The 24558-nt window shown below is 37.3% G+C and overlaps 2 protein-coding genes across 2 annotated transcripts in view; one reads left to right on the forward strand and one right to left on the reverse strand.

Moving 5' to 3' along the window:
• Nucleotides 1-7576, reverse strand: part of UBE3D (ubiquitin protein ligase E3D) — a 139946-nt gene extending 132370 nt beyond the window's left edge. Inside the window, exons 1-2 of the mRNA XM_019652468.1 lie at nucleotides 6887-7576; nucleotides 6052-6459 (exon numbers count right to left, since the gene is read on the reverse strand). Coding sequence (XP_019508013.1) covers nucleotides 6052-6459; nucleotides 6887-7576 — 1098 coding nt within the window. The remainder of the gene's footprint in view (nucleotides 1-6051; nucleotides 6460-6886) is intronic.
• DOP1A (DOP1 leucine zipper like protein A) overlaps nucleotides 6473-24558 on the forward strand; it is a 92011-nt gene continuing 73925 nt past the window's right edge. The window contains exons 1-5 of the mRNA XM_019652491.1: nucleotides 6473-6507; nucleotides 6908-7167; nucleotides 19913-20103; nucleotides 22683-22864; nucleotides 23939-23944. Of these exons, the coding sequence (XP_019508036.1) occupies nucleotides 19966-20103; nucleotides 22683-22864; nucleotides 23939-23944 (326 nt within the window). The 5' untranslated portion in view covers nucleotides 6473-6507; nucleotides 6908-7167; nucleotides 19913-19965. The remainder of the gene's footprint in view (nucleotides 6508-6907; nucleotides 7168-19912; nucleotides 20104-22682; nucleotides 22865-23938; nucleotides 23945-24558) is intronic.

A 24558-nucleotide genomic window follows, 5' to 3' on the forward strand; every position in this document is an offset into this window, starting at 1 on the left:
CTGCCGCTGAGCTGCCAACAGGTGGCAGGATGGCTCAGCTGGTGAGAGCACGTGATCCTAACAACAAAACTGCCTGTTAGATGGTGGGCTATGCCCACCCCCAACTAAAACTGAACTCAGCACCTTGAGCTCAGCTGCTGCCCTGATGGCTCAGTGGATAGAACATGTGCTCTTAACAACAAGGCGGCCGGGTTCGACTCCCGCATGGGATGCTGGCTACGCCCACCCGCAACTAAGACTGAACACAGCACCTTGAGCTTAGAGGCCACGAGCTGCTGACAGGCAGCCATGTTGGCGACTGGCGTCCTCCACAAATAAGACTGAAGAACAACAAGTTGGCTGGTCCCCTTCCCCAATTCTCCATCACTGTTCCCCTTCCCCAATTAAAAATAAAAGTTAATTAAAAAAAAAAAAGTAAAATCCATTCTTTGCTTATAGGCTGTACCAAAACAGGATGCTGGTTAGATTTGGCCCACGGGCCATAGTATGCCAACCCCTGCTCCAAAGATATACAATTTGCCCGTTTTGCTACTTCAGTGATTTTCAAATTGGACTGTGCTGTTGGTACTTGGAAGTGCCCCAAGAGATACCACTGGGTTCCTAAGCCCCCTCTCACCCCATCTCTGGCTTACCACTCTTCTTCCTCTTACCCTTCCTGGAAAAAAAATCAGCCTATGCATAAGGCTGAGCAAAGCAGGCATTTATGCAAGGGTAGGAGAACCACAGTGGCCTGGAGTTTATGTGAGAAGTCCAGCAAGGTGAGGAGGGCACCCACCATACAGCCTATGAGCTAGGGTGAGCCATCCAGCAGCCATGTCAGATCCCAAGAGGGGAGAGGAGGAAATCTGAAAGGGAGGTGAGGAGCAGCTCAGCATGGGGTTTCAGAGCCTGTCTTAGCTCAGGCTGCTATAATAAAATACCATAAACTGGGTAGCTTAAACAACAGACATTCACTTCTCAGTTCTGGAGGCTGGAAAGTCCAAGACCAAGGTGCCAGCAGATTTGGTCCTTATTGACAGCCTTCTTCCTGGCTTGCCAATGGCCACCTTCTCTCATTGTATCCTCACATGAAAAGGAAGCTTTGTTGTTTTTTCTTCTGAGGGCACTAATCCCATTATGGTGGCTCCACCCTCATGACCTCATCTAAGCCTAAGTATATGCGAAAGGCCCCATCACACTGGAGCTTAGGGTTTCCACGTACGGATTTTGAGAGGACATCAACATTCAGTCCATAACAGCCCAAGAAGGTGAGGAGAGTGTCAAAACTGGAGGGGGGTGGGGGGAAGGAAGCGGCAAAAGATGTCAGTGGAGTAGTTGCATTGAGGAGAACTGACCAAGTGAACACGTGTCATGAGGATAATGAAAACCAGGATTCTCGCTGTGGGAAGAGTGTTACGAATAAGGAAAAGGATGCCAGAATGCATCCTACGGTGGTAGACTAGGATGGGAAACATCTGCGTGAAGTCATGGTTTTCAATGTACATAAACAGATACAGTAAAAAAATACAGAGGTATATGTACAGAGGGTGCCAAAAAATATATACACATTTTAAGGAAGAAAAAAAAAAACTTTTAAAATTGTAATATTCGAAACATACTGATAACAAAAGATGAATACAAGTCACGTTTGACTTCTGCAATTACAAGAGGTGCTCAAAGTGGTTACCATCAGTATAATTTTAAATTGTCTTTTCCTTTCTTAAAATGTGTATACATGTTTTTTGGCACTTTCTGTATGTATGTGTATATATGATATAGATACAAATACACACACATACATTCATACATAAGCATCATATATATCTCACACACACACACACACACACACACGTTCTGTCCACTAGCAGGCCTAGAAAAAAATGACACCCCAACAGTAATGAGCATTTTTTATGCTCGTATCTTGGTTTGTAAAGGTCATTTTCCACTTAAAAACAAATGAATGAAAACAAAATAGGGTTCTTTGGGAAAATACCTTCATCCAGGTCTGGAGTAGGAAAAAAAATGAGATGAGCCTAGACAACTTGCTGTACAACAAACAAGAAATCAATAAATGATAAGGACAGGTCAAAAAAGACAGAACTCATCTTGAAGGGACTCCCACTGGCCAAATCTGGTGTCATCTGAGCAACCCACTGAAAAAAGACAGGACTATGGGTTCATATTGATATAAATGAATGAAAGAATAAAATAAAAGTCTGATGAAGAAAAATGTATTTACATAGATAGTCTCAAAGGACCTCTCCAATTAACACTTTTGAAGTTTTCAAAACCCTAGTCCTGTCAGACCCTGCTTGAAACTATCCAATGACTTCACATCTCACTGTGAGTATAAGTTAAAGAACTTTCAGTGGTGTATAAGACCCACGGATAAACTAGAGCCAACTGTTAAAATTCCAGGCATTTTGCAAACCAGTTAACCTCACTTCGGTAGCTTGACATCATCCATAGTAAAAGTATTTAAAGCACAGAGATCAGTAAATGTGGCAAATCAGGGATATTTTTGTTTAGTTGGTTGCTTTGTTTTCCTGGAGAGCAGGTTGTTAAACATTTATCAGCACACCACTCACTGTAAGACCCTACCTACTATGCACTCTACCAGCCCACCCACATCTCTCTGAACTAGGCAACCCTTCAAACTTACAGGGAAACAGTCTTCTATCATGTATCCGATAGTCCCAAACCTTACTTCTTTCAGTTTATTATGCAAATGTTGCTTTCTCATTTGGAATAACAGGTTGTAACTGTTTTCTCCCTATCCCTTTTTCTGTTTTATTTTTTTCTGGATACTTATCTCCATTCAATATAATATTATATATATTTTATGCTGTGTATTTTTTGCCCACTGCCATCATTAGATTGTTAGGTCAATAAGAGAAACTATTTTTGTCTTTGCTGTTCACAGCTATATACGCAACACTTAGAATCTCAGCTTTTGGAACTAGAATAGGAATTCAGTAAATATCTGTGGATTGAATGAATGAGTGGCTAAGGTTTATCCCAGGAATGCTAAAATAGCTTAACATAATAGATTTTTCTAATGCAATTTACAGACGTAATGATTAAAGGAAAAAATATGACCATCACAATACGTGCAGAAATCATTACAGAAAACATAACATCTATTCATAATTAAAATCCTTAGTAAAGTAGGAAAAGGGAACTAAGAAATCTACCAAACATATTAGCCAAAAGTAAACTTCACACTGAATGATAAAATGCTAAGTATTTCTTTTAAGATTAGGAACAAGAATAAAACTTAATCATATAATTGACATTAACTGTAAATAGACTACAAAATTCTAATTACAATGCAGAGCTTGTCAGAATGGATTTTTAAAAACTCCACCCAGTATATGTTACAAAATCTTTATACAGAAAAAGATTGAGAGTAAAAGGGCAGAAAAAGGCATACCAAGCAAACAGTATAGTCAACTAATTTCTGACAAAGACACGAGTTATTTCAATGAGAGAAACGACGGTCTTTCTAATGATTGTCAATAAAACTGGATATCCTTACAAAAAAACCAAAAAACTGAACTGTGAAACCCCTTCCTCAGTCCAAACGCAAAAATGAATTTGACATCTTCACAGACCTAAATGTAAAAGCCAAAACTATGTAACTCCTAGAAAATAAACATAGGAAAAAATTATTTACAATCTTGAGGTAGACAAAGATTTCTTAAGACACAAAAAATATCAACCACTAAAAAATGCAATAAACTGGACTTCATTATAATTAAAATTTTCTGTTCATCAAAACACTATTAAGAAATGAAAAAGGTAGGGCCGGTCGGGTGACGCAGTTGGTTAGAGCTCGAGCTCTGAGCAAAAGGGTCGCCAGTTCGATTCCCACATGGGCCAGTGCACTGTGGCTGAGCTGAGCTGCCAACGGGTGGCTGGATGGCTCAGTTGGTTAGAGCGTGTGCTCTTAACAACAAGGTTGCCAGTTTGACTTCCACAAGGGATGATGGGCTGCGCCCCCTGCAACTAGATTAAAAACGGCAACTGGACTTGGAGCTGAGCTGCACCTTCCACAACTAAGACTGAAGGACAACAACTTGACTTGGAATTGATGGGTCCTGGAAAAACACAATGTTCCCTTCCACAATTCCCCAATAAAATCTTTAAAAATTGAAAAAAGAGAAAGAAAGAAAATGAAAAGGTAAGTTACAGACTGCAAGAAAATATTCATATACTCACAAGGCATAAATGAGAAAGGTCTTGTTTGCAGACTAAACATAGAACTCTTTAAATTCAACAATAAGACAAACAACCTGATTTTTTTTAATGCCAAAAAATTAGAAGATACTTTACCAAGGAACATGTGTGAACAACCAAAAAACAAACGAAAAGGTGGTCAACATTATTAATCTGGGAAATACAAATTAAAAATCAGAATGAGATACCACTTTCTACCACTAGAATGGCTAAAATCAAAAACACTGACAAAACTACATACAAGCGAGAATGTAAAGCAATTGGAACTCTCTTTTTTCTGGCGAGAGTGTACAATGATACAACTACTTTGGAGAACTGTTTGGCAGCTTCTCATAAAATAAAGCTCCCATCCACCCTATGACCCAGCAATTCCACTCGGGTAATTATCCAAGAGAAAGGAAAATGTATGTCCACAAAAAATCTTATATGACAATGTTATAGCAGTTTTATTCATAATAAGAAAGTTCTAGAAACACACAAAATATCCAGTAATAGAAGAATGTATAAATAAGTCATCATATATTCATACAGTGTAAAACTACTCAGCAAGAAAAAAAAATGGAGTACTGATACATTTAACAGAATAGATGAAACATGAATCTCAGAAACACTGTTGAAGGAAAGCAGCCAGAAACAAAAAGGTGCATGCTGTATGAATCCATAGTTAAAAATGGCAAAACTAATCTTTACTGAGTGAAATTAGCAGTGGTTTTTATAGTAGGAGGAATTGACAGGTGATAAAAGCTGAACAAGGACTACTGCGGACCAGCCAGTAGTTCAGCAAAGTTAGGTTTCTGAACTTGCTTAAACAAGGGAGAGTAATCTAGGAGAACCTTGAAGTGCCCCTTTCGTGAGAGGATGTGGGGAGTTTTGTTCTGTATAAGGCCTGGGCTCCTAATAACCCTACAAGCCGGACTGGAATTGGAGATACTTATCTGAACTCAGGGTTTGAGAGGTAGAAAGAAGAGTGAAATAGCCCCTGAAAAAAAAATCAGATTAAATGATTCTACCCTCGTAAAGAAGGTAAGATTTGAATTCACTTATGCCAAATCCAAAACTGCCACACCAGACACCTGCCTAAGAGAAAAGAGAAAGCTAAGCATCAGTCTGCCTCAGAGTGGCGCTGTGTAACAAAATTTTTAGGATTGTAACATTTAATTTACTTTATTTGAAACTGGTCACAAGGGAATAGTAGAACGGATCACATACTACAAAACAAACAACAGGGAGAACGCTTTCTGTTTGCAGACTTCTCATTGGAGCTCGGAATCTGAATAAAAGAATGAACTCCAATTAGTCTGCAACTTTTGTTAGTCGTCTATTGAACACACGTTTTGAACGACTTTGTCAGTTTCCCCATACTGAATAATTTGGGGAGAGAAAAAAAAACACCGTGTTTATTTACAAAACAGGAGGCTCTCACTTTGGAACTGATGTTATAATGAGGATCCTGAAAAGAGGTGGACAAGGCATTTTTAGCACTGTTTTGTTGGAAATGCCAGGTACTGTCACTGGTGTTTTACATCAGCGATCCCCAAACTTTAACGTGCATCTGAATCCTGGGTAGCGTGCGTGTTACAATGTGAGTTCTGATTCAGCAGGTCTGGTGTGGGGCTGAGACTGCATTTAAAAAGCTCCCAGGTGAGGCTGAGATGGCCAATCGAATGGGGACTGGGGAAGGGCACTCCACTTGAGTAATCAAGAGGGCTCTAAGCAACTGGAAAGAAGAAACTCAAAAATCCGTCCATCCGAGGGAGGCGGAGACTCCTCGGGCAGCCGAAAAGCGAGCTAGGCACTGCGCCTAGGAACCCACACTCCCAGCCCTGGCCTTACCCCAGGATCAGCAGCGCGCTCTGCAGCCGTCTCCGCACTTCCAGGAACACCCGCGTCTCTGCCGCTGCCGCCATGGCGGGGGCCCAGCCGGAGGTTCTGGCGAACCCGGGCCACTGGGGCCAGCAGCGCCTGCACACGCGACCCGAGTAGAAACAGCAGCACGGCAGGGGTGGTGGCGGCGGCGCGGGATTCCCGGACTCTCTCGCTCGGCTGAAACAGCCAGCCAGCCCACAGCGCCACCTGCCGGGCGGAGAGCGCGCCTCCGCGAGGACTGGACCTGCGGGGCGTGAGCATTTTCAAATCCCGATCGGTCTGTGCTCTGAGAAAGATGGGCGGGGAGAGCCGAACGATCCTCCCACTCTGCTTCTTATGGGCGTGACAAGATGCTTTAGTCTCCCTGGAAATGACCTTTAAAATCAAACCCTGAGCGCACGCATTTGGCTAGTGTGGATAGAGGTGAGGCTGGAAGAGAGGGAGACGATGAAGGGAGGCAATACAAGTGGGCACTGTCCCCAGGAGGCCCGAGAGCAGAATTTTCCACCCCAAACCCACTTTATCTTGTTTTTGTGTTTAGTTTTGGTGTTTTTTTTTTTTTATGAACTGTGGTCTCTTTTAAGAACTGTGGTCGGGCAGATCTCTGGTAGTTCTCTATATGAGGCATCATATGTCCAGGACTGACTTAGCATCGCTTCTAAATTTAGACACGATAACTCCAAGATGAAACAGAAAAACGGAAGAAGTTTTCTGTTCCCTGTGCAGAAGAGTGTGGTTAACTCTAGTTTCATGAATCACAGGATTAACCGTTTTTACAACCTTTGATAAGTCCTGGACTTACTGTATGTATATCCTTTTCCAGGCCACTCCTGCAGTTGGTGGCTGTGGGCCACTTCCCTGACAGTCCCCGTGAGGGCGCCATGGTAACAGGTAGCAACGGGAAGCCAAGAGCTGGGCGGGGGAGGAGATGGAGCACCGTTGACGTCATCACCGGCGTGGGAGTGAGCGCCGCGCGGTGCACGCCGGGAGCTGTCACTAGGCCCTTAGGCTTTCGGCCTCTGGTGTAGCTGCCGCGGTTGCCAGGAGAGCGGCGCTGGCGGGTAGCGGCGGAGCCCACAGCAGGTAACAGCGTCCCTTCCTCCAGATCAGTCGCGGGCCGGCCGGTGGCCCCGATCGGCTTCCTCGGCCTGGCTCGTTCTGAAGTCGCGGGGACACTCCGCGGGTCAGGCTGCTTGTGGCGTCGGGGGTGTAGCCGCCCTGGCCCCGCTTTGATCTGCGAAGCCGGCGGCTGCCCTCTGGTTTCCGGGGAAGCGGGAGCTGCGCTGGGACCTGCGAGCCGGGCCGGCCGGAGGCCTCGGACGGCCTCGGGCAAGGGTGGCGGTGGGCGGGGCCGGGGCGTCCGGTGGCTGGTCCCGAGGCTCCCGCGTTGGCACCGAGCTGTGCGCAAGGTGGGGGTGGAGGTCGCACCTTTGCGATGAAGGCGCGCAGGTAACCTCTTTGTTGGCGGAATCAACGCGTCGCGCACTCTCATTAATTAATTTGTTGGGTTGTGTTTTTTTTTAATATTGAGGAGACACCAATGTCAGCCATGGTTAATGGTCCATGTGGGAGGTTGCAAAGGAGTGCAGAAGTTTATTAGAAGACGTCAGATTAGTCATAAGGAAGTTGTTAACAATTACCACCTTTGATTTCCAAGCCTGTTAGAGTTGCAACACACTTGTTCTTCTGCATTCTTCTTTCCTACCCTGAGCGGGGGAGGGCAAGTGGCCCACAACTACACTTTTCAAAAGCGATCTAAACTGTTTCGATTATTCTTACATTACCTTAGAGTTCTATAGAATTTGAGAAATATAAAGACTGGGAAAATCTGATTTGGAGAATGTAATAATGGCAATCAAAGCTTTTTTTTTTTTTTTTGGTAATTACAAGAAGTTAATGAAACTTAGTGTTTGCCTGACACATGAGCCCCGAACTATATAGTGAAACCAAAATCTCTCTATTTCGATGTTTGTTAGCTATCGTCAATGCAGATGTAAGATCTTAATTTTACTATGTGTAACATGTCAGCATACTGTGTTTAGTAATTCACCACCTGATAAACAACACAGTGATTTAGTTGATTGAGCTGACAGAAGTTATGACAAGAGAAATTAATACCAGTTGTACTACAAATGCTTTACTTTAGTGATTATTTTCAGTTGCACTCGGAACTAAACCATTTCCCAGAATTGCTAAACAATAGCAAATCTCCAGGTTGACCTGATTATTAGGAACCTAATCATTGAAGGAAGAATTAAAAATGCCTAACTTAATACACAAAGAAGAAAAATGTGACACCATAACCGAAATGTTAAGTGTATATGAAATGTTGTTAATTAAATATTTGACTATATAAAGTCAAAGGAAACCTGTTTTGTAGTTAAACTAGTGGAAAGAGCTCTGGCCTGGGAATGAGAGATTTCTTTCAAGTTCTTTCTCCTGCTAATCAGGTCTGATCTCTCTCTAGGCCTCAGTTTTGTCATCTGTTTAAAAGGGAATTTCATAGGATCTGAGGATTTCAAGCTGATGTTTCTTCTGAACACTGTTCTGAATTCATTAATAGTCTTAATGTCCCAAAACAGTGTTCCCTGGCAAATAATTTGGGAGCACATTGGGTTAAATCTGGATTTGCTTTTAACTGCAGGACTTCTCAAAGCCATTACTACTATGCTTGGGTTCCTCAGGGGAAAGTTATTGAATCATTTGCTAAACTTACCTGGACAGAGAGAGAGCCTATTTTCTCATGTCCAAACTGTTAACATCTCCTAGAATATAATTACAGTAAGTCCTCCAATAATGTTTCCTTCAATGCTGGTTTCTTATACCGTTGCTGTAGAAACTTTATGTCAATCCGCCTGTGGTAAAATTGGTTTCGTTATATGTCATTTCACCTCAGTTCCAAGAACTGACTTTCTGTACATAGAACACCAATTTGAAAATGACAGTACTTGAGCTGAGTCCCCTCTCAACTCTGAAATTCCCCGCATTATGTTTTGGCTTTCAGTTTAACCTTTCTGGAGCATGAAGATCTAGTGACAACTTACCGATATAACAAAGGCTTGTATTTTCCTTAGTAAATTATTAAAATTAAGGATGCACATAGGTTTCTGTGGGCCTTAATGCTTTAATTTATGACAGAAGAGTATCTTCTTTTTTGTGGTCTCTTGATGCTTTTCTATAACCATAATTATTTCATGCATTGAATTTGATTTTATGGTCAAGTTATTGATTTTATTAATAATTTCATTATAAAGCTCCAATAAGTAAAATCTTGTTAATATGGCATTATTTTTACTCTGAATGATTTCCCTCTCTAGTGAAATGTGATAAAAGCCACTTTAAATATACTTAATAACTAAATAATTTTAAGAGGTTAGGCCATTGAAAAGAGTTGTTAAAATGTAAATTCTAAGGCAGTTTCTAAATTGTTTACTATAGGGATCTAAGTATTGAATACAATCTTAAATTATTTTACTAAACTCTGTCAGGTGTCATTAGCACACAACTAGTGTGACTACTCCTGTCTATTCTTTGTTACTTTGTTAGTGATGAGTGCTATTAATGTGCTTCTTTCTTGAAGGGGTGGGGAGGAGACAGTACATTTAATTTTAATAGGTAAGCCTTAATTCAGGTATGTTCTCTCCCTGAAATAAAACTAGTATGTGGAAGTATAGAGCTCCTGTTTTTGTATAATAGTTAACAGTTTTTATCGCTTATTATATGAAAATAAGTACTTTTGATGCCCTTGTCTTTAAATTGTGATTTCTCTTTTCTCATTATGTTCACCTCACCTTCCCCAAGGAGTCAAGCTTGAAACCTCAATGATTTTTTATTGCATAGGTCAAATATATGGTATCACGTTTATCAAGGAAAAATTTACATACAGTTGCACTCATTTAACATAAACATTATATACACACCCATGTAACCCCAGCACAATCAAGATTTGAAGCATGCCACCACTCAGGTCTGTACTGTTATGCTTTTGTTCTCTTTAAATGTTCTCCCTGTCTTCTACATGTCCAGATCATACCTATCAAGTCCTAACTCAAATGCCACCTCCTCTGTGAATCTTTTTTAATTACCTCATTTTGAAGTAATTTCCTCTTCTTCTGACTTTCCTGTTTATATTTCTTTGAAGATCTTTTTTGTCCTTCATGGTGGCTTAATGAATGGCATGCTTATAGTAGGCATTTATTGTTGACTCAATGGGTAAGTGTAGTATTTCTCAAACTTCGTCATTTTTATATCATCTTCAAAATTTTGGCCATAGCTGCATCCTTCCTGCATACTTATTTTCTTAATATTTCTTTATATCAATGTGATTGTGAAAATAATTTTTAAAGGAAACTGAAGTAACCACCAGAAGTAAAAAGCAAGTATCACTTGCCATAAACGGAAGGTAGACATAAAGATGAAAATAATGAAAACAAAACAGTGTTGTCAAATTCTACCTAGAATTATTTGCCTGCTGAAGACTCTAAGCCTGAGATTTACTGTTCTTGGCTTAAAAGGGCAATTAGCAACAATTGCAGAGGTGTTGATAACACCTCACCAATTCTGAGACTTCAGAATGCAATCTGAGAAATTAAAGGATAATGAAGGGGGAATAACTTCCTCACTTGATTCAGTGTTACTTAGCCTTGTCTTAAACCCATAAAATAATCTCTTATCTGGTTGGTGGCCAGAATTTTGGGAAACACTGTAACATACAAGGCTTGGAAATGCGTTAGAATTTTATCTTTGAAAGAATTGGGAAATAAAGCCTTAGTTATAAATTCAAGGGTATACTAGAGTTAGCTTTAAAAATACAATATGAAGACAGAAAGTTAATGTGGTTATTATTGAATCACAATTGTCTATTTTTTCAAAAATGTTAGACTTTGCAAATAAAGTACTCACTTTTATTATTAGGGCACAGTATCTTTAAGAAACCTTTGAATCTAAAAAAATAAATATAAATATAAAAACTACTGGGAGCCTTTTATATGACAAAGTGATGACTTGATTCAAGAGTAATGAAATGTCAATATGTTTATCTGGCAAAGCTCTTATAAGAGTAGATGATGTAATAGCATAAAAGAATCTGATATCTCCTTTACTTCCTTCTCTCTTCTTAACTTAGTGCTATATTTTCATATATCCAGCCTATTTTCTTCTGAGGCAATGGAATATTCTCCTCTCTTATGGTAAGAGTTTTATGTGAACAGGCAGGAAAATAAATTCCCTACTCTTGTTCTGTAACATACGTCATATATTTCAACTCACTATGGTTATTTACAGGCATATATCTATATTATGAGTCTAACGTTTAAGTTGCCATTATTTTGTGCTCATGAACAAAGAGTTTAGATAAGCAGACTATTTATTTGGTGGTGTTGTTTTCCAAAAAAATAATTTACCTGAGTGTTACTAGGTTTATCAGTGCACACAATAATTTGCTATTCAACCAGGAGTCAGATTGCTTTTAATTTAAGGTTCTGAGATGCAACCTGAGTTTGGAAGTAAGAGCCTTTTGGATGAATTGTCTTTATTTTGTAAAAGAGCCTTCACCGAAACAAGTGGTTTCTTTCCTGTGTCTCTACTACAAAATAAAGCAGCAGTATAGAAGCAGTGCAGATAAGCTGTCATCATTGAAAAGTGACAACTGACTATAATCAGAAAACTGTAAAAAAACAATAGTCTTAATCCTTTGAAATAAATGGGTAAATAGCCCTGCATTTCCAATTGCTTTTGATTGTGCTGTTACATTATTTAAAAAGTACTATAAAATATCAGCCACCTGAAACCTTTAGGATATGTGTTATTATGATCAATCCAGTTTCCTAGATAATTGGAACTGTTATATATTGTGTACCACAAATGCTGTCCCAGTCTGCTGATGATACTTTTTGCTTGTTTGCAGCATGATGCACTTTTGGCACTGTGGCATTTCCATACACACTTGCACATATCTTAACAATGTGTCTAACTTTTAAAGTTTCTTGAGTGGAAGCTTTTCTCCTGAGAAAAGAAGATGGAACATACACTTGCCTTAACATTAGGGTCTGTCATTTTGGAAGAAACATAAATATTTAAGTGACTTCCATATTGTATGCCACCAATTATGTAAGTGTTACCACCAGTTAGTCAGTACTTCGCCTTTGAGCCTGAATGAGGAGTTCCAGCAAGCTTTTCTTTGTGGCATCCATCATTTTTTGGAAGGCTGTCTTTAAATCACTACGCCCTGAGCCTACCTGATTCTATTGGGTTGTCGGAAAAGTCATGACATATTTTTTTCTGTTTTTTGTTGCAAAAATGCATCATGACTTTTCTGACAACCCACTACATTTTGAAACTGCTTATTAGTTTATGTGATCTGATCATTAGTACTGTTTTTATTATGTCTTTTAAGTTATAGAGGTTGGTTTAACAAAGAATATTATTTGAGAATAAACTTTTTTTAGTTATGAATTGCTGTATAACACATTATTTCAAAATGTAGTGACTGAAAACAATAATAAATATCTCTCAGTTTCTGTTGGAAGGGATTGGGAGCAGTTTCATTGGAGGTTGTGGCCTGAGTATTTTGAGAGGTTGCAGTCGGATGTTGGCCTGGGCTACAGTCACCTAAAGGCTTGATTGGGGTTGGAAAACCCTCTTCCGAAGTGGCTCACTCACATGCAGGGAAGTTGTTTCTAGCTATTAGAGGGAGTCCTCAGTGCCTCCCCACATGGCTCCTTGAAGTGTCTTTATGACAAAGGCCAGCTTGTCCCGGAATGAGTGATCCAAAAGACACGGAAGTGGAAGCCGCAGTGTGTTTTGTGGCCTGCTTTCACCTATGCCTATAATCACTGTTTTATTTATTCATATATGTCGGAAGTAATTTTGTGTGGGAGGGGATCACATAAGGGCATGAATACCAGGAGTTGAGGATCATTGGAGGCCATCTTGGTAGCTAGCTACCACATCTTATAAAGCTGAGGTGTGAACATGTCTCTAAATAAGCAGTATATATTTGCTCAGTATGTGGTATCTACGCTGCTCAAGTTTTAGAAAAAATATTCAAAGATTAACTTAAAATGTCACTTGAGGATTATTGTACTAAACAAAACAAGCACTTTTTTGACAAAATTCCTAATCTCTGTGGGTTTTTGGGGGTGGTGGGATGATTCTGGATTAAAATATAACACTGAAGGTACAGATTTTATTCACTTTCATTTTCTTTTTGTTATTAGGAGATGAAGGAGGTAGGAAATGGCCCATATTACACAGTTGCTATTTGATGTTCTTTAGGGATATTATTCATTCATTCACTTTTTTAAAAATTAAACTTATCTATTTAATACAATAAATATAGGGAATAAGTCACGTGATGTTAAAGTATAAAAAATGTATACAGTGAAAAGTTTCCTTCTCCCTGGCTCCCATCTACCCAATTCTTACTTGGCCCTCAGGAAGTAATCAGTTTTATTATTGCCTTGTGCGTTCCTTGAGAGATATATCATACATATGCAAATTATACGAATATGTAATTCTCCCTTTTTAAAATATAAATGATAACATACTGTAAACACTGTTATGCACCTTGATTTTTTTTTTTAGTTTATATATCTTGGGAGCACTTTTTAAATAAATACATAGACTTTATTCATTCTTTTTACCAGTTGAGTATATTCTATTGTCATTCAATTTTATAATGTTTATTGGTCATTTAATGTGGGTCAAGCGTTTTGCGAGCACCTGGGGAGGTGAGAGCTAAATGATAGATGAGGGTTGCATCATAAGGATTATCACCCCGTGTAGTCACAGTTCAATTACAATAAAGCAGAGAAAGTTCTCTGACAGAGGAAGTACAGTATGCAGTGCGAGTTCACAGGAAGGAGGTATGTGTGAGTGTTGAGATGGTGGAATGGTCAGGGAAGACTTTGCAAAGGGGTACAATCTGAGGCTAAGTAGGTACTAGCCAGGTTAAGTTGGGATTCAATGTTTCAGGGAGAAGGAATTTTTTAAAAAGATGTGAAAATACATTGCAAAGTTAATGTAATCAAAAAACATTGCACTGGCATAAAGACAGACATATTAATTAAAACAGTGTGGTAGTGGCATGAAGGGAGACAGAGAGAGTGATGTAATCGAATAGAAAACCCTGAAGTAAACTCACGTGTATATATGGTCAAATGATTATCAATAATGGATGCCAAGACCACCAATTGGGCAAGGGTAGCCTTTTCAACAAATGGTTTTGCGGAAACTGGATATCCATGTCCAAAAGAGTGAAGTTGAAACCTTGCTTTATACCATATACAAAAATTAACTCAAAATGGATTAAAGACCTAATACATACAACTACAAAACTCATGGAAGAAAACAGGGAAAACTTTATGACTTTGGGTTTGGCAATGATTTCTTAGATGTGGCTGCAAAAGCACAGGTTACAAAAGTAAAAATAGACAAATGAGACTACATCAAACTTAAAAATGTCTGTATCAAAAAGCTTCTGTGATTCAAAGGACACAATCAGAAGAGTGAAAAGGCAACATACAGAATGGGAGGAAATAGTCCCAAATCATATATCTATCTAATAAGGGGCTAATACCCTGAATATATAAAGAACTCCTGAAACTCAACAGAAAGACAACTCAGTTGAAAAATGGACAAAGGACTTGAGTAGGCATTTCTCCAAAGATGATATACAAATGGCTAACAAGCTTATGAAAAGATACTGAACACCATTAATCATTAGAGAAATGCAAATCTCTCTGCAATGACATACCGCCTGACACCCGTTAGTATGGCTACTATTTTTTTAAAAAACAAACAAACCCAAAATAACAAGTGTTGATGATGTGGAGAAATTAGAACCTTTGCGCACTGTTTGCTGGGAATGTAAAATGGTACAGGTGCTTTGTAAAACAGTATGGCGGTTCCTCAAAAAATTAAAAATAGAACTACTGTATAATCTAGCAAGGCCACATCTGAATATATATGCAAAAGAATTGAAAGCAGAATCTCAGAGACATTTGCACACCCAAGTTCATAGCAACTACTGTTTACTAAAGGCAAGAGGTAGAAACAACCTAAATGTCTATGAACGAATGAATAGATGAACAAAATACGGTATATATATGGTGTGATAGAAAACTACGGTGAATGTTTAAAGACACATTGCCATTAATCCCACTCAAAATACTCCCCCTTGTTTTGAACACATTTATCCCATTGTTCTTGCCACTTTCTGAAGCAGTTCTGGAAGTCTTCTTTCGTGAGTGTCTTTAGTTGTGCTGTTGTAGCTGCCTCTATGTCCTGAATTGATTCAAAACATTTACTTTTCGTGGTCATTTTGACTTGGAGTAAGAGCCAAAGTCTCACGGTGCCAGATCCGGTGAATAAGGTGGATAAGGACACACCGTAATGTTTTTATTTGACAGAAATTGCCATACCAGAAGCGATGTGTGACACAGAGCATTGTCATGATGGAGGATGAGTTATGGCACACTTTAAAAAATGCCTCCTCTGACCCATAGCTCACACCCGACTGACTATACCAAACAAGTTGAAACTTGTCACACAGTATTACTAAGGTTCGATGTGCTGCTTCCCTTATTGAAGATCCCTGCCTTTCCGTTGGGTGGCACTTGGCAGCAACATTCACCATATCTTTTGATCACACTTCATACATACAATAGAATATTATTCTTAAAAAGGAATAAAATCCTGTCACATGCTACAATATGGATAAAACTTGAGGACATTATACTAAGTGAAATAGGCTAGTCACCAAAAGACAAAAATACTGCATGATTTCACTTCTATGAGGTATCTAGTCAAATTCATTAGAAACAGAAAGTAAAATGGTATTTGCCATAGGCTGGGGGGAGAGGGATAAAGGGGAGTTGTTGTTTAATGGATATAGTGTTTCAGTTTTGCAAAATGAAAAAGTTCTGGAGCTAGATTGCACAACAATTTGAATATACTTTACTGAGCTGTTCACTTAAAAATAGTTAATATTATTAAATTTATGTTAAGTGTCTTACCACAATTAAAAAATAACATTAAACTCTTAGAAACATGAAGCATATGTGTATTTTTAAGTACCATTACATAATTTAAGCCATTTTCTAAATATTGGAAAAGGTACCTATTAAAGAATAAGCCAAGTCAGAGGCGTTGAATCAGAAATTACTGTGTAGAATCACAGTATTTTGAATATAATTTGAAAGGGAATAAAGTGCCTGAGAAGAGTATGGGGCATATCCAGAAAAGGAATAACATATGCACTGAGATAGGAGGGAGCAAATCTTGAACAGTGGACAGTTGATTAATGTTAATGAAAAGTATATGCAATGACATTTGTTAAAGATGGTAAGGCTGGGGCCGGCTGAGTGGCTCCGTTGGTTAAGAGCTCGCTCAAGAGTGCGAGCTGTGAGCAACAGGGTCGCCGGTTCAATTCCTGGCCCAAACTGGGCTGCCAATAGGTGGCAGATGGCTCAGCTTAAAAAAAAAAAATGGTAAGGCTGACTTTAATCAGGATTTTCACAATAGGTAATAGGTACAGGAGCCACTGGAACAGGATTTTACAGTGGAGGAGAGAGACTGGCTCAACTCCACATATAGCGGTTTACAGCCATGGAGCAGGGTGGGGGTCAATGGAAAACTACTAAGAGGAAACATAAGGGGTAAGTGGGATTCTGGCTAAACCGACCTAGTGGGATTCTTGCTGAATGAAGACACACCAGGTGATCAAATTTTGGATGGTGAACCTGATCAGGTATTGGGGTGGTGTGTTTCTGGTTAAATAGACCTACTGGGGTTCTTGGTAGAACTACATTTTACAAGAAAGTGCACATATGGGCCTGCGAGAGGGTTCAGAAGCTTGACTAAAGTTTGGTCAAGCAAAGAATCTTTGTCACTAGGTTTTGCTTAGCTAGGACAGAAATATGAATTAGAAGATAGCTTGAATGGTCCAATTTATGAAAAAGCTTTAGGATTAAGAGCTTGCATTTCATTGCTAAGTAATTGAATGTCACAATTTTAGCAATGATAAGGGTACTTCTTATGTGCTAAGTAAGCACTGGGCTAAAGTGCTTTTCATGGATTATAAATTGACCTTCCAGCAGGGATTAATATGCTCAAACTATTTTTTGCTGTGTAAAAATTAATTGACTGTTAAAGAAGCTGAAGGTAGTAAAACTGGGAGGTAATATGGTAATAGTTGAAGTGAAACTTCTCAGGAGCCATGGTCAAAAGACCACCGTTAGGAAACAAGCAAATAAGGAGGGCAGTTTCAGGCTGTAGTAAGTGCTAGGAAGGAAACACACTGTAATGTGATATTCTGGAGTACGTGGTAAGATTGTGGGCCTGGCGCAGGCCGATTGAGAGACTGATCAGAAAACTTCTTGAGGGTTGATACTAATTACTTGGAGGATGGAAAGGAATTTGCCACACAAAGAGTTGACTGGAGAGCTTTGAGGTATAGAGAACAGCAAATAAAAAATGCCCTGTAGTGCAAAAAATGCTGGTATATTTGAGTTTGAATATTCTCATAATGACATCGTGTGGAGGATGGATTATAGGGGCTCAAGGGTAGAAACCAGATTCAGTGGTGTGCTGGAGTCTAACTGGTTAGAATAATAAGAGAGGAAAAGTGGTTATTAGAAACTCAGGATGTATTAGTTAACATGCTATTTGAAGCTATAGGACTAGAGGAGATAACTTTGGGGGAGAAAAAAAGTAGGATTCCTAAATGAAAGTATGGCAGCTTGGTTGTACGACTTTCCTTCAGCAGTATTCAGTTGCTTGGGTTCAGGTATGGAAAAAGCAGATAATGGAGCTCAACCAGGACTGAGATTTTTCTAGGAAAGCATAGCAGAGGGAGAAAGGAAGATATTTATCTTCCCAGTCCTGAGGTAGGATGGGTATTAGAAGGAAAAAATATCTCCATGAGAGTGAAGAGTAGTGGTTAAGAGAGCTCTAAATCCAGACTGCTTGAGTTAAGACCCCTGGCTCTGCCATTTATTAACTGTATCACATATTTGTATGCTTCAGTTTCTTTATAAGTGTGGATAATAATACTAGCACGTATCTCATAGGTTCAAGTAGGATTAAATGAGTTATAATATGCAAAGCATTTGAACAGTGCCTGCTATTTAGTAAGCACATTGTAAGGTTAGCTAAGATGCTGTTACCTCTGCTGCATCAGAGGAGGTCTTATCTTTAGTAGATAATTAAGACTACAAGGTGGTAGGACATGCAGAGAAAAGCTGAAGATCTGTTGATCACATTATCTGGAGTTTTCTAGAGTGTATGCCATTTGAAGGTTTGAGATCGGGTCAGATTAGAGGAAGTACAGAGCATCAGTGTTATAGTGGGGGTGGCCTTAACCAATTTTGAAATACCTGGTAGGTGTTGTCTTTTATCCATATTGTCAGCCCTCTAGAGACGTTTCAAATTTTTTTGGAGTAACTAGCTTTATAAGTTGGTTAAGTGAATGTTTTGCTAACAATTATTTAGTGAAAGTGTTAACATTGAAACCCAAAACTTTTGAGGAAAATGAAATAGATTTGTTAATAATTGTCACATTCATTTGTTAGATGTTAACAATTACTGAATGATAAATTTTTATATTTAAAAACGTTTGTAAAGAGACTATACTTTATATATAGCATTTTTAAGGTATTGTGTCTTTCATAATCAACATGTAGTGTTCCACCATCCCACGTTGCATGGTGCCTTAAATAATTTATTCATTTATATCTTGGAATGCGATAAAACACTTGGACAGTTGCCAGATATATCTTTAGAACTGGATAAAACTGAATGTTTCTCGCTTGTCAGCCCTCCCTCTACCTTTCATGGCAACAGAGGGAAAGAAGGGGAGAGCACAGCTAGTGATAAGCAAACCATCCAAGTTCTCTTCTTCACGTAGGTATTCTGAAATTAGGTCTACTCATTTTTTATAACCATTTAAACAAAACTTTACAATTCAGATGGTCTGATGGACTGTCTCATTTCTTATTTAAATTTTACCTTTTTACACTATAAAGTATGAAGCCATAAATCTGTATTACCTGATAATTTTCATAGGGCCTAATTTCCCTAGAGAAATCTATGGCTTTTTCAAAAAAAAGTTATTTTGTTTTATTTTTCTATTTGCGTGTGATGAAACACTCATGTATCATGTTTTATGACAATTCAGGTGCAGTTTATCAAAGTTGTAAGTTTGAAAGAATAGCAGCTAAATTGTCAAGTGGACTATAGATTAAGTCAGAAAATCTATGTATTAACAGCTCAGCTCCTGAAAGAATGATTTTAAGTGTCATGTTGACTTAACCTGCATCACTTTAACAAAAAACAAATTAGAATTTTAATTTATTTATTTTTGTATTTTCAAGTTCCGTAGTTACATTAAATGTTTCATTATTGTATCTAGTGGGAAGTAAGGTTTTGTTTTTTTGTTCTTTTGGGGTTTTTTTGGCATGTGCTTGATGTTTACAGTCTAACCAGTCTTAGTGTATTTTAGGATCAAAACAATGTGGAGGGGTATGTATATCAGAAATGTTATATTAGCATATATGGCAGAGAAATAGCAATCTCTAAATTGAAATAAGTACCAGAATATTCCCTACTCTTTTATATCCCTAAATTCTTACAGCCATTTTCCAGTTCCTAGGAAGGAACAGCGTAGTTATCTTTGAATACTTCCATGACACTGAATACTAGCCGACCAGAGTGTTAACTACTTCCATCTCAAGAAACATTTTAAAGTTAGTCATTAACTCTGTAGCAAGAGCATCTGCACCCATTTTAATACTTTGTAACTTTGGTTCCTCCTGCAAAACTCTTGTAGGTAATGATTTTACATGATTTTGGAGCTGGTCTCTAGTGGGACGCAGTGGGAGGATGAACACAGAAGAGCTGGAATTATTGAGTGACTCAAAATACAGAAACTATGTAGCTGCAATTGACAAAGCACTAAAGAACTTTGAATACTCCAGTGAATGGGCAGATTTGATATCGGCACTTGGAAAACTCAATAAGGTATGTCAGTCTTATCCATTTCATAAAAAGTAGTAAAAATCAGACATCTGTCTATATTTGTTAGATTTCTCTAAATCTTGAAGTAAAAATTTTGAAAATATAACTAAATCTCAGAATTACTTTGTTAATGCTATTTTACTTCACACATTGTATGCCTATGTAGTCAGACATATTTTTAAGGCCAAAACAATAACAGTGTTTGAAAATTATAATTATCATCATTACCTATAAAAACACAAGACTAAGAAGCAAATATGGTAACAGTGAGGACTAAAAAGTTTCTGTAATTGAGCATCAGATATGGTTCTGGAGTTCTTGGCAACAAAACCTGCAAATGGAAAGCAGTAACTACAATAATATGTCCTTTCCAAATATGTAGCAATTAGGAGACATTTTATATCCAGGCAAGCCTTAGATGCAAAAAGTACTGTACTGAATATAAAAGTGACAAGCAGTTACAAAGAGCTTAGCCTTGAATGATCTTTTTTGACATGTGTGGTTTTTATCCACTATAATTATGGTGCCATCATTGATCAACTCTTAGTTTTAAATTTTCACCCTTTTTTTTTTCTTAAATCAAATTTTTCTCACAACCACAGGTTTTTTGGGGAATTTTTTGGATTAAAAAAAAAAAAAGTTGTTATTGAATAGGAATGCTTCTAACTAAGTGGTCCAGGGCAGCAGATAGAAAAGGAGAGCTCTTCCAATGATTATTTTAACATCAAACAACTTAATATACAATTACTAGGAAAGAAATTTGTCTTAAAATACATACCACGGACACTAGTTTTCAACCTGATATTATGGATAATTACTTTGATATCTTAAAAAGAAAACCTTTAGTTTTCAATGTACCAAAGATTTATTTTAAAATTATATGCACAAACTTATGTTTGACATGTTAACTTCTAACATTTATAATTTGAGGTTTGACAAATTCTCAGATTTTTCACAACATCCCTAAGAAATTGCATTCAAAAGTATGTGTTTGCTTAAAGGTGGTTAGGTTCTTTCTTGTTATGAAGAGCCTCTGAAGACTTACTAGGAACTATGTTTAAAAGCAATTTGAAATTGTGGAAATTATTTTGCTTAATTACGCATATAGTTAGTTTTTATAGTTAATCAATATTCATGAAAACAGATTTTATTGTATTCAGATAACACAAAGTAGGATATTAAAGTCATTGATGAAACTTACCTAAAATCAGTGAAATAAGGTAAGAATTTTATATTTATATTTATATATACGTATGTATGTTTTTACATATTTGTATGTATATATTTGTTGAAGATAGTCTAAATATATTTTGCTAAATTTTCAGCTCATTTATGTAAGTTTTCCAACTCGGAAATGCTTTTAGAAAATGGTCCTATATTTTTTTTATTATTTCATATTAATAGAATTTTTTATTGAAGCATTTTATGTTATATGTCATTCAATTTTCTAATACAGAGGTACTTCTGGTAATAACCCTAATTTTTAAAAACTATACATAAATATTGCCTCTGCTCCTATGTCCAAAATTTAAATTAATTCCAGAAATCGAAGGCAGCTTGTTTAAAAACAAAATAAATGTTTTCATAACTGTATTCTTTGTTTTTCATTTACAGATCTAATTTGATTTACTATTTATTACATTCAATTTAAAACTGAAAAAAGGCCTATAGTGGGAAGAACAGTGAAAATGTTATATTTAAGTGGACCTCATTTAGAGCCTCCACTTTTTTTTATGAACTGAGAGATCTGGTGCTGACTCTTCTGCTCTACTGCTTTGGCAGGTCATTTTATGTATTTTAACTTCAGTTCTTTATTTTGTAAATAAAGAACTCTGTGTATTTCTTCTGAACTCAATTCTAGTATATTATTCTGTTCTCATTCTGAGTGTACATTTTATAATGTATCAGCTCTTTATCAGAATAATTTGAAGAACTACATTTGTAAGTTCTTCTATGTTACTTAAATAACTAGCCTCCTTGGGGTGGTTTGTAAAATGGAATCTTCTTCTACAAATTCTGTCCTGACTGTGTTATGGTCGAATATATAAAGCAAAATGTATTTGGTGCAGTTGAGAAATTAAGTTAGTAAAAATAAATGGACAATCATATAATCTCATGTAGATTCTTATAAGTATTAGGAATTACTTGCTATATGATACACCAAAGCAGTAGTTGCCTTTTTCCTACTATATATACCTATCTATGTTGAGATCCAGTTTTCTTAATATATTACAGTGTATAAAAATAAATTGAAAGCTGATTAACATTAAAGTTTTATAAAAATCTACTCTAAATAAATTTGTGTTAAAAAATATTATTTTTCATAAAAACATTTCTTTTAACATTCTGTAGATTTTTTTTAAAAACAAATTCAGTATTTTTTAGAATCCTCGGTTTTAATTTCAAATATGATATACCTTGATAGATGTAACTGACAAAAATGAAAGTTCTTTGGTCTCTGCTCTAATTTTTTTAAAGTATAAAGAAGTTCTAGAAGGATTTTTGATAATACTGTGTTAGAAAGTGTAAATAATATGAAATGTAATATTTTTTCTCAACTGAATTAAAATGTTTTCTTCAAGGTTTTACAAAATAATGCAAAGTACCAAGTAGTACCCAAAAAGCTGACAATAGGCAAACGCCTAGCTCAGTGTCTACATCCAGCATTACCAGGTGGAGTTCATCGGAAGGCACTTGAAACATATGAAATTATTTTCAAAATCATTGGACCTAAGCGACTTGCCAAAGATCTTTTTTTATATAGGTAAGAATAATTTTACTACTTACATATAAATGAAAATACTTTTGACTATTTTATAGCTTTTGCAGTAAAAGATGAAAACTACTTGATGATGGAGATTTTCAGATATCCATCTTAAATACTTAAGTTAAATGATTCAGAAAAATTTAGAGCATTCCTTTAAGTTTTTTTCTTAGATGTCATTTATGAAGTTTTCATTCAAAATTTTTCAGATTAAAGTACTTTCTACCTTTCTAAGCTTTGTTTTTTTCCCCATCTTTATTAAAATATAATTGACATATAAGTTTAAGGTATACAACATAATGATTTGATATATGTATATGTTGTGAAATGATTACCACAGTGAGTTTAGTTGACACATCCATTACCTCACATAGTTACATATGTGTGTTTATGCCAATATCATACTATTGGGTTGTCGGAAAAGTCATGACGTATTTTTTCTATGTTTTTTGTTGCAAAAATGCATCATGACTTTTCCAACAACCCAATATCTTGATTACTATAGCTTTGTAATATAGTTTGAAATCAAAGTGTGATACATTCAGCTTTATTGTGCTTTCTCAGGATTGCTTTGACTATTCAGGGTCTTTTGTGGCTCCAAATGAATTTTAGGATTTTTTTTCTTTTGTAAAAAATATGCCATTGAAATCTTGGTAGGGATTACTTGATAGGGATTAACATCCTTTCACTTTCAGTCTGTGTATGACTTTCGATCTGAAGTGAGTCTCTTGTAGACAACATATATTAGGGTTTTGTTTTCTTATTCATTCAGCCATCCTGTGTCCTTTGATTGGAGCATTTAATTTACTTACATTTAAAGTAATTGTTGATAGATATCTAGTTTTTGCCATTTATTATTAATAGTTTTGATATGTTTTTCATCTTCTTAAAGAAGTCCCTTTAACATTTCTTATAATACTGGTTTGGTAGTAATGAATTCCTTTAGCTTTTTCTTGTCTGGGAAGCTCTTTATCTGGGAAGTTTTTTTATTCTAAATGATAGCTTTGCTGGATAAATTAATCTTGGTTGTAGGTCGTTGCTTTTCATCACTGGTGCATATTTCATGCTAATCCCTTCTGGCCTGCAAAGTTTTTGTTGAGACATCAGCTAACAGTCTGATAGAAGCTCCTTTATGGGTAACTAACTGCTTTTCTCTTGCTGCTTTTAAGACTCTCTTTCTCTTTAACCTTTGGCATTTTAATTATGATGTGTCTTGGCGTGGGCCTCTTTGGGTTCATCTTTGGGACTTTTTGGGACTCTCTGCACTTCCTGGGCTTGTATGTCTATTTCCTTCACCAGATTAGGGAAGTTTTCCATCATTACTTCCTCAAATAGGTTTTCAGTTCCTTGCTCTCTCTCATTTCTTTCTGTTACTCCTCTCTGTTGGTTTTCAAAGCCAAAAGTTAGGAGACTTTTTTTCCTCGCACTGGAACCCTGAGCTAGGGACCCTGTTGTGGGGCTGGGACCCCCTGCTCCTCATGGGTGGCCTCTACAGCTGGAATATCCCCTCCTGATTTTTTTTTTATTTAAGATTTTATTGGGGAATTGGGGGAGGGGAACAGTGTTGGGGAATCGAGGAAGGGGACCAGACAAGTTGCTGTCCTTTTGTTCTTCAGTCTAGTTGTGGAGGACGTCCCTTCACTGGCCCGTGTTGGTATTATTATTGCGCTCTTCCTGGGTGAGGCAGATCAGTC

The sequence above is a fragment of the Hipposideros armiger genome, unplaced genomic scaffold (assembly GCF_001890085.2).
Source record: "Hipposideros armiger isolate ML-2016 unplaced genomic scaffold, ASM189008v1 scaffold_180, whole genome shotgun sequence".
NCBI classification, from domain to species: Eukaryota; Metazoa; Chordata; class Mammalia; order Chiroptera; family Hipposideridae; genus Hipposideros; species Hipposideros armiger.